The sequence below is a fragment of the Morone saxatilis genome, unplaced genomic scaffold (assembly GCF_004916995.1).
Source record: "Morone saxatilis isolate NCDOM2014 unplaced genomic scaffold, NCSU_SB_2.0 Contig22, whole genome shotgun sequence".
NCBI classification, from domain to species: domain Eukaryota; kingdom Metazoa; phylum Chordata; class Actinopteri; family Moronidae; genus Morone; species Morone saxatilis.
The window spans coordinates 7,781,719-7,792,719 of NW_023339785.1; the positions used below are offsets into that span (position 1 = coordinate 7,781,719).

Genomic DNA, 11,001 nt, shown 5'->3' on the forward strand with positions numbered 1-11,001 from the left:
ACATATTTTTAACGGGTTAAGGCACTGTACACTGGGCAATAACAACAACTGTACAAGTTCATTGTAAGATGGTCGATGGTCGTCAAAAGGTCGTGGCCATCTTTTGTCTGGGACAGCCCAGTGTAAATGGTTTTATAGGCTATAGTCTCTAAAGCTCTTTCCGTTCCCAACCACAAATGGAGCTCTGGTTTCCTAAATCATAAGGCAGTTGTGATTGTTACAATGCAAAAACAGCTCTAAGTTCAGAGAGAGCCAGTGGGCAGGGTGGATTTTATTGTATTTTTGTGCAGCTGTCTAACTCACATTCAGCCAGTGTAAGACTGGCCCAATTATATAAACCATACTGTACTTGAAACCAGCTCCAAATCCAGTGATCAGGTCTCATTGAAACTAGCTCTGTTCAGCTGACAGTGTTATAGCTCTGTTAATGAAATATCAGCCTTCATCTACAGCTCAAGGATAGATCATTTTGCTGTTGTTATTGTATCTAGGGTAAAAAACCTGTTTCTTTTATTTATTTGTCTCTTTGTTGGAAGTCTCTCAGGAGTCCCGAAAGAAACCTGGAACACATCAAGCCGGAACAAATTCCAAATTAGCTGCAAGCCAAGAGATGAAGTATGACTGCTTGGGGTTTATATAGTAATAACTGGGATAGTAACACCAAATCACCCTGAAAAATATTGTTGAGAGGTACACTCCATTTACACTGTGTGTGTGTAGGTGTGTGTGTACTTAAAAATGTAACTTTTTGCTGACTGTGAGTTTTGAACATTGACAAACACACACAAACTCACTGACTTTAAGAGCTGCAAACTGCAAGTCAAATAGAAATATAATAACCTGGATGGTGTTGTCAGTCTCTTCTGTCGGTCAAAATGTCGAGTGCCAGCTTAACTGCCATGACATGGTGATCCCGTGACTTTTAATGGAGCATTTCTATGAGCTGAAAACAGGACTATGACCACTATGGGACCTTATTTCTGAAAGAATATGTGCTTTTTGAATTTTTGGTTTAAATTGTGCCATGAACACACGATGTGTCAATCATTTTGCAAGTCAAAAAAGTTGAACTTTTTCATAGAACTGTTGGACATGTAAGACTGCACACCCAGAAGTTGAGTGAGTGACGTCATAACTTTTTCTCTCCATAAGATACCCAGAACCACTGACGCTTCGATGCCTGTGTGTTTCATACCAGGATGTAGTCACACGAGTAACACGTCTTGCTCGTTCTTCCCAGCTGATAGAAGGACCAGGAGTCGCTGGATAAAACACATCAGGTAAGATAACATTACAAGGTGTTGCTAACGTATTTCGTGCAAGGCGAGAGATGTAATTCATGGCACAATTCAAACAGCATCAAACAAATTACCTTACATAGTTTTTCCAAAATAAAGTTTGCCAATTCAGGCCATTGATGAGGATCTATACGCTGAGCAAAATCAGTTGGTTTTATTTCATGTTATGGGCTGTAATAACCACTGCAGTCTGTCAATGCCACTAGGGAGCCTTTTGTACTGTTGTAATGTCTTCTGCTGTACAAATTTTAATTTATATTAATAAAAAAAATGCAAATCACTTTATTATCAATTCTATGCAGATTTATATATATATATATATAAATGTCCTTATTTAGTCCTGCTCCCACTGTACTGTGTTCCCTCCCTCCGTTCCATGTAATGTGGTACTGCTCTTTTTTTATTCTAAGAATTTCCATGCTCCATCAGCTGTGTCCAGCGTAACCTAGATGTGAACGGAATGAGCAGTCAGTTTTTAGAATCAGCCTTAATATGGTGTAAAAATTACATAACATCAATATAAGCCAGGATCAATGTCATAAAATACCTCAAAATAGGACATGTCCTGGGACTGAACATATGCTGCTTTCATGGTGAATTTGATTGCAGTCAGAGCCAGAGTGTGATGGTTTGGTTGATTTTTCCTGTTGACCTGACATCCCTGTCGTCAGGGACCTTTACACACATTAACACACCAACAGACTCCCAAACAGAAACAATCCTGCTTCTTTTCTGCTTTTCTGATCTAATATTAATAATAGTATAATGTTTGTTCCACTTACTGTACATTAATACACCTGGTATATCAATGTAAGTGGTGTATTCAGTGATTAAAGTTTTCAGCAGTGTAACCCCTGACACTGTGTAAAATGTATCTCTACACAGATATTTTCAAAACGCTGTGTATCTGTTGTCTCACCATGGTGAGCTCTCATGTACCTCCAGCCCTGTGGACATTGTGTGCACTCACATACTTTAGTACAGGGATGTATGTCAAAACAGACTGACAGTGCGTCTCTCTGCTAAGCCCTAATAGCCTGTCTGTTTACGTGCTAACTGACATGGATATAAGGGATAGAAATCTCTGCGTACACACACATACATGCTCTCTTCCTCTCTCTTTCTGTAAAACTATTTCCTGTCAGGCTGCCTCTTGTTGAAGCCATGCAAATCCAAACAAGCCAAAACTGATGGCATGTTTGCTTTCTCTGTTCTTTTCGTGTCCCATCAGGTAATTTTATGTCACTGCACAAGTGTAGCCTGTGTATAATATTCACTCAGGCTCAGGACTGTATAAGGAAGAATAGTCTCTTTCAGTTTGGACTCTACATGATCATTTTTATATTGGGCCTCACAGAGTACTGATCTAGACTCAGTTTTGACTTCCATTTTATTTTGAATCAAAGTTTTGTCCATAGTATTTTATGTATGCAGCTACAATGGTTATGTAGCAGTGTAACGGTGTGTTCAAACATATTCAGCCTAGATGGGAATTGAGTTGAAGATGAATTTGAGGAACAAGAGGAAAATAACAAAAAGAAGCAGAGTTTCTGGTAGACACAAACTGCGCACAAACTTTTGGTGTGTACGTCAGCTTGCTACAGGTACATCCGTACAGTCCGTACAGATGCTGCACAACAGTCCAGTGGTCAAAAATGTGCTTTTCTAGTGTAGCTAATATCATTTATTTCTTGCACATAAAAAACAATAAAATAACAGACTTAAAATAAATGTTGTGGAAATTTACAGATGTATTTTACTATGGTGAATAATACATAAATTATTGTAAATGGTAATAAGAAATTAACCTGAAGGGAAAAAGGGAAAAAAGGAAAAAGATCTAACCTCCAGTCATGCACTTACTACAAAGCCATTTAACCTGATGGCTGTAAACTGATCAAAACAGCATGATGTGAACATGACACTTTAAAAACCAATTACATCTGTGCCCAGGGCAGTTAGCCTCACCCTCCACCCCACCTCAATCACCTGAGAGGAATTATCCTCTCACACCTGCCTGCCTCTCTGCCTGTACACACCTTTCAGACTGTCTGTCCATTTTTCTGTCTGTCTGCCGACTGCTCAGGCGCACAAAGAGCGACACACACAGAATCAGTAATGGTACATACAGGCATATTCCCATTTCACTGGTTTATTCATGGCTTCTGGAATAATCTGTTGCAGGGAAACAACAAAACTGTTAACGCTGCTTAGCATCCCATTATTACCAGTAATTACTCCCCAGCATCTGCACACCTGTCTGTGTGTCTGTATGCAGTGTCCCTACATGCCTGCATTAACCTATCATTATTTCCTGCAATTACCTTGAGCACCTGCCTGCCTGTCTGTCTACATGTATCTCTGCCGGCTCCAAGTTTCTCTCAGTGTCTTTGTGTTTTCGGACTGCTGGAGGGAACGAGCACCTGAAGGAAACCCAGACAAACTCAGGGACAACATTCAAATGATTAAGAATTCTCCATTAGATATTGGGCATCTACCTGAAGCTACTTTGCCAAAATTATTTTACGAAAAAATGAAAATCTTTTAGAAAAATACAAGCTTTCATCAAAAACTTATTTTACATGTTACCATGGCTTAAAACGCACCTATTCAGAGTAATCAATGGTTTTATTTATTGTAATAATAAATAAGCCTAATAACCCTGAAGCTATAGTTTTTGCTTACTTCCAAACATACTCCTCTCACCTTAACCCCAAACTACCCTCAGAAGAAAGGATTAGCTAAAATTACCTGACTTCAAAAGACACACAGTGGACAGTAAACACACAATAATAACAGGTGTCCACTCCCGTGGTTCAGGTGTCCTCATGCAGAGTTAATCCATCCTTAATGAATAATCATTAAAATGACTAAAATATCACTTTTCCAACCAAGGAGGTAGGTTGTGATGCTTTCTGGCATAAAATAGGAAGCAGGTGCTGTTCTTCCAGCGGTAATAAAGGTCAAGGTTAAGTCTCTGTAACATCACCAGAGACAACACCTCCAAAATGTTAGTGAAACTTTGACTTAATTCGTAAGAGTGTCTTTGGGATTTTGTTCAGCCGGCCTGCATGTTAAAGATAGCGTCCTCAGTAACATATATCACAGTTAATTTGGAGGCCATGTTGAGCTGTTTTGTTGGGTATAAACAGACTGAAAGGCTCTGTGTGCTTTAGTTACAGCCTAGCTGCCAACAAACATCACTGACAAATACACTCTCTCTTCACTCTGTCTCTTGTCACACTGTTACACATATCATTTCAAACTAAACAGCCCCAACACACTTCACACACCCTCTGCCGTGTTTGACTTTGGGGTAAACTGTACAATTTCCCTGTGAATTAGGTCTGCACTCACGCCGCTGCCAAGTCCACTAAAAGCCATTAGACACAGTGCAGGTTAGAACACTGAGACAAATGGAGTTTACAGCCTAGCAAGCAGTCCACGTTTGTGTAGCGAGACGCTGTACTTCTCTTTGTGATGAATTCAGTCATGTTGAAAGAATTAAGAGAGGTGGCTGGAGGGGCTGGCAGTGTAGCCAAGACACTTGATCAAGTAAAGGAAAAATCTTGTTATTCTGCAAAGTGTCAGAATATGAAGTGTTTATTGTGACAGTGATCTTTTGAAGATCACAGTGATGCTTCAGACTGGCAAAAGAACTTGATATTACATTTTCTATTCTTTTGTTTTATCCCTAAATATAAATGTCAGTAACTGTCATAATAACCAGTCAACTTCTAGCTCGTCTTAATTTCCCACGCTCTAAGTCATTTTTAATCCCTTAACATAACATTTTGCAGCAAAGTAGATACCAAAGAAAGTAATGGATGAATGGTGGAAAACGCCCAGCTTCTGTCTCTCTGGTGGAAAGGCTTACTTGTCCAAACCTACTGAAGGAGCCTGCAGCCATGCTTGCAGCTCTGTGAGGCTGTGCTTTGAGCAAACAGTCAGCAATGCTGACATGAGCTGACATGAGCATGTTAATGTTTAGCAGGTATAATGTTTACCATGTTCACCATCTTCGTTTGGCTTGATAGCCTTCTAACATTTGGTAATTAACAGTAAAGATAAAGTGCAGCTGTGGCTGATGGGATTGTCATTAGTTTTGTAGTCAAAGTTAGTACAGTTCCAACCAACCAACATTGCCTTTTCTAGAGCCATTTTGGCTTGGTTAAAAAAACAGCAACACACCAAGCCTTAATAGTGACAATCCTAGGATCAGTATGTATTGTAAGAAAAAAAGTATCTTAAAAGTATTGTCTTTTATCTAATAAAAGTGTTAAATAACCTCTAGTTTATTATTCAAGGATTTAAGGTTATTTATTGTCACTTACAACGCAAGGTTGTAGAATGAAATTTAGAAATTAAGCAGTGAGTCAAAAAGTACAAATTAAATTAGGGAAGAATTTAACAGCCAGTTCAAATAAACACGTGGAGCATAATGGATTGGTGTGGATGAAAGGGTACTTGAGTTCATCTCAGGGAGCCGTGACAGTACATCAGACAGAAAAAAGGGGTTGGACAGTTGTTTCCAACCTTTTTGGAGCTTTCCAAATCTCATTACTGATTATTTGTTTGAAAACATGGCTCCAGCCTCCTGGTAGCATCTGTTAAAAATATGGCTACAAATCAGCTAATTATCCTCTCTATTACTGTTTACTATGGTTTATTGTTAAAGCTGCCAGTGAATATCCTTTTATGTTTATAGGAATAAACATATAAATAACTGTTGAGATGTTCTCAATGAGGTTCTGGTTAGTGATGATAAAATAAATCTTAAAAATGTCTCTAAACCACCACCATCTTTGACTGATTATGAATGACACATGATGTAATTTTCATCATCATTTCAAGCCAGACATCTTTTAACTTCTATTCCTGCCTTCAATTTATTCCCTTCCTTTGTCATTCGGTGAAGCTAAAGTGATCTAATGGATGAAGACAACAGATGTCCGACTGATTATCAGTCACTTCAGCTGAGGACTGGAACAGACAGCTCACCGATGTCTTTTATCCTGAGATCAAAAAGGCTTGAGATGGATGCGCACAGCATCAGCGTCCTGCAGGGGTCACGTACATCTTAATCTGTCACAGTTTGCTGTAAATGGTAGCTGGCATCATTTCTACCTGTCGTCTACTAGAGGAGCAAAGGAGGGTTTTAGCTAAGACTTTCCATATTAAGATAGAAAACAACATTTGTGGCTCCTTGGGGTTGGATCCCAGATTTGTTATTGCAGTTTAAAGCCAGACATTAAATTCAACACTGTCTGTTACATAGTCTGTCCTGTGGTGATATAAAGGTAGCTCAGGCTGCACATGCATGTAAACTGCAAAGTTACACATTAAGCTGCATTTTACAGACGTACATGCTAGCACTCACGTAGATACACGCTCACGAATATGGACGCAGGCGTGAACAAACTGCACACACACACACACACACACACACACACACGGGTCCATGGTGCAGACAGACATTTCATGGCCGTCAGTTTGAGTGATGACAGGAGCTGATTGCATCAGTGTTCAGGGCAGGAAGGGATCACAAACACACATAAAGAGAGAGGGCAGACACACATACACATACAAATCCCTCATGATGCAGGATAGTGATGAATTCTGTTTAATCCTGTGGTTGGAGCGTCCCAGGTGGGAGGGGTCAGACCTTCTTCTCAGGGCTATCTCTTACAGGCCAATGGTTCAGCCTGATGGCATCCTCAGATACAATGGCTGCATTTATTCATATCCACAGAACAGAATAGAGTATCACCAACCGAGGCTTGCACAGGAACAATGACACTGAATTAGACTTAACTGTTCCTTAATTAAATGAACAGAAAGTACAAAGCAAACATTGTGGTGAGTGACTCGGCCCTGAAGCTGTTGATTGGTCCTGTAGAAAGAAAAATACAGTTGTCCCCTCTTTTTATTTAAGGAAATATAAACTATGATGATACTGTTTACATATGGATATGCTGATTTTATAGGGTGAAAATATTTTAATTTCAGAATTCTTCTGGTGTGGCTTAATCTACTCTTCATTTTCAGAGAATTATCCACAGACTATTCACTGTTGAAACTATATGCAATACTCTTTGAAGTGTCCAAAACGGTCCATGTGGAGGAAATTACACACTCTGTTTGTGGCCTCCTTTGCCTCTGTCTTATCCTTATTTCCATATATCAGAACATTGCAGAGTGTGTTGCATCATTACCACTCACCAGAGGCAAAAAGACCCGTGTTTATCTGTATGTTGTACTGTTTTTTATTTAATTTTCTTGTACGTTTGGTCTGGCTAAATCCATGTAGTAAGCAAGTAGCAACAGAAAAGGGTATTGTTGCTATGGATACCTGCGCACTGATTTACAATCATGGTTAAACTGTTGACCTGAACTATGTTTTAGGTTCAAGAAAATTCATTTCACTAACTTTCTGGAACTTTTCCCTCAGGATAAATAAAGCTTCTTGAATCTTGAATCTTAAAGTGAGGAGCCAATCAGAAACCGTTTTATACAGCCTTTAAGCACACCTGTCCAAACCATTTAAATACACCTTGCTGGACTTCAGGCCTCTGCCACTGGTCAGGATTATGTGCTGTCTCATGTGCTGACCCACATAACTGGACACATAAAAGTCAGCACAGACTCCCATCAGGCCTAGTTAAAGCCCGTTGTCCTGTCGCATTCCTCTCGTTATGACGGTAATCTATTAAGTTTCCTGCTATTATAATGAGGACAGAAGCTGGTTACACTGCGAGCCTAACATAAACCAGCCAACACCGTCGAGCAAATCGCACGTCACTCCACCCTCGGTTTGGTGGACAGTGTGTGTATTTCTTGTATTTTTTTTTTTCCTTCCCTCCCTCCCTTTCCATGTTCTCCACTTCTCCCTCCAAGGCCGCAAGTGTTTGATTCGCTGTCTGGCCGTGCATATTAATGAGAAGGGGACAGCGGGCTGCTTTTAAAAGAGCTGCTGCCTGCCTCTCCACAGCAGAGAGAGAGAGAGAGAGAGAGACCTAACAGAGTGATTGAAGGTTCATCCAAGCGCTCAGGACGCACAGACGGAGTTGCACAATCAGCGCTCCAAAGGGACTCCAGAAAGCAGAAAGCCCTCAGCGCTCCTTCAGCTCTGCCGTCAACAGTCGCTGCAAGTGGATATTATTTGCACCTCGACAGACTTTTGCTGTGTCTTTACTCGTAGACAGCGTTTGGGAAGCTCGGATTTTGAGGAAAAACTGATCTTTTTTAAAAACTTGTGAAGAAATGCATCGATGCACAGCGGTGCTACTTTTGTTAGTGGTGGCCTTATACTTCCTGAGCGCAGAAGGTAAACTTAAAGCTTTGTCATTTGTTCATTGTTATCTTAAGTTGGTATTTTTGCACTTAAGCTTTGGTGATGTAACTGGGTAACAAACAATAGGTGGAGGGATGTATGGTTTTTGTGACGCCTCATTTGCTCTGTTAGTGCGCATTAAGGGGAGAATATGGGTTGAGTGAAGTTGGTGTCAAAGATCCGCAAAATCTCCACCACAGACTGAAAACAACAACTTAAAGTGTCTCAGTGGTGCGTTTGCTTGCATGTTTATGTCTTTATGTTGACATCGCCCTATTCCTACCAGCTGCATGCGTTTTAATCTGATCACAAAAACACTCAATTCAGCACTTTGTTCTTAACCTTATTTCATCCGTAAACACTGAGAACTTAATAATATATAATGATGGATTCAACTGTGGTATTAAAAAATGACCTCATCATGAGCCTTAAGTTGGCATTTGCAAGCCTTCTTACACCCTGAACGCCACTCTGGGACTGTGTGTGTCTGCCAAGACAAATGAAGCTCACCATATGTAGCTGAGATAATTTAAGGCCAATATTCGTGGGGCCGTGTGCAAGGGGGGGTTTGGGGACTGGAGGAAATTGATGGAATAAAATACTATTCAGATTTAATGAGGAAAATGATCTGCGGATATTAAATGTACTATAAATATACTCAGTGGAAGAGTTGTACCTGCAAATGTCAACATGTTAGGATAATGGTAGGATTTTTGGAACACACATATTGCTTAGATGGACTCGTACTAGGACTGGTGTCATAGTTTGGGGGGAAAAGGGGGAAAACCAATAACTTAACAAACTATCAGCTTGCATTCAGCTTTCAATGTCACTTAAATGTTATATTATTGTCATCAGCTAGATGGCAGGACACATAAGTAAACAGTCTCTTCCCATAGGCTGCAGTGTTGAAGCTGTTTACCTCCATCCAAACCCCCATTACACAGTATACACAGATATATTAACCTCAGTGCCACCGCTCTTTTATTGGCCCTTGCTGTCTGGTGTGTATGTGCCGAGTGCCGGCACCACTGTGGGTCTTGTGACAGATTTAGTGGCCGGCGGTGGGGACAGATAGCAGGTGATGGATGAAGGAAGCCTTGGACTATACAGGTCATCACCTCCCATCAAAATATACAACCCAGCAAAAGCTAATTTCCTTTGCCTTTATTCAGCGGCATGAAGTCACAGCAACTGGAAAACTGGACCTCAGGAAGATGTTGGACTGAAATGAATAAATGTATAGATAGATGTAGCCTAAGTTAAAGCAATGCTTGCATCTGTCCCCAGATTTCTAAACTAACTTATAGAAAAGTGGCATAAAAAGTGGGGTTTTCTGTTAAAGCCACAGGTTCTCCCTGCCTAACTTCATTCATTTTTGAGTTACAATTTATTGTTTTTAACATTTTTATATATGACTTTATCTGTAATTAAAACATTTACTGTGTTGTAGTGCGTTGTGCAAGTACAAGAATTAAGTAGCTGAGTGACGGAAATAGTGTTTGTGAAGCAGTGAGTTGCAGGACTTCAGCACTGCTGGTAATCCCTCCTCGTCAGTGTGTGCTGTCAAGATGAACTGCAGACTGATTGAGAGCCAGTTGGCTGACAAATCACAAAGAATTAACTTTTCTGTCTCGTCAATATCTTTGTCAGTTTTATAGCTGGAGGTAATTCTGAGTCTAACTTGAATAGTAATCTGTCACACACTTCCCTTTCCACATCACATTTTTAAATCCCCTGGCATTACAAGTTCGTTATGTTTCCATTTGATGATTAAAGTCAGTCTTATGCCTGTGTGTGTGTGTGTGTGTGTGTGTGACTTCTCAACAGCCTACAAGTGCAGGTGCACCAGAAAAGGACCAAAGATCAGATACAAGGATGTACAGAAGCTGGAGATCAAACCCAAACACCCATACTGCCAAGAGAAGATGATATTGTGAGTGAGAATTTTGTCTGTCTCTCTCTCTCTCTCTCTATCTCTATCTCTATCTCTCTATCTCTCTCTCTCTCTCTCTCTCTCTAGTTTAGTGGTAACTCCTCTTTATCCTTTTCATCCTTTGTATTCTTCTTTTGCTTGCCCTTTTCTTACCCTCTTCTACTTCTTCCCTTCTCCGTCCCTGTGCTGGCACTACAAGTCATGATATCACAGTATTTGTACAACTTTACTGTGCCATGACTGTCCTCCAAAATACCATAAACATAAACACACATAAATATTTTTTTGCCAGCTGCACACTTACATCCATTATCAAAACATCCTTTCATCTGTGCTTAAAGCACTTAGGATGGTTTAATTGGATTTAATTGAACCCCGCAGTCAGGAGCAAGGAATGATTTATTAGTTGAAAAGGTGGGGAGAGAAGAAACGCC

The 11,001-nt window shown here is 40.2% G+C and overlaps 1 protein-coding gene across 1 annotated transcript in view; it reads left to right on the plus strand.

The window, feature by feature from the left end:
* The first annotated feature begins 8,262 nt into the window (after positions 1-8,262).
* cxcl14 (chemokine (C-X-C motif) ligand 14) overlaps positions 8,263-11,001 on the plus strand; it is a 9,973-nt gene continuing 7,234 nt past the window's right edge. Inside the window, exons 1-2 of the mRNA XM_035669130.1 lie at positions 8,263-8,625; positions 10,462-10,567. Of these exons, the coding sequence (XP_035525023.1) occupies positions 8,562-8,625; positions 10,462-10,567 (170 nt within the window). The 5' untranslated portion in view covers positions 8,263-8,561. The remainder of the gene's footprint in view (positions 8,626-10,461; positions 10,568-11,001) is intronic.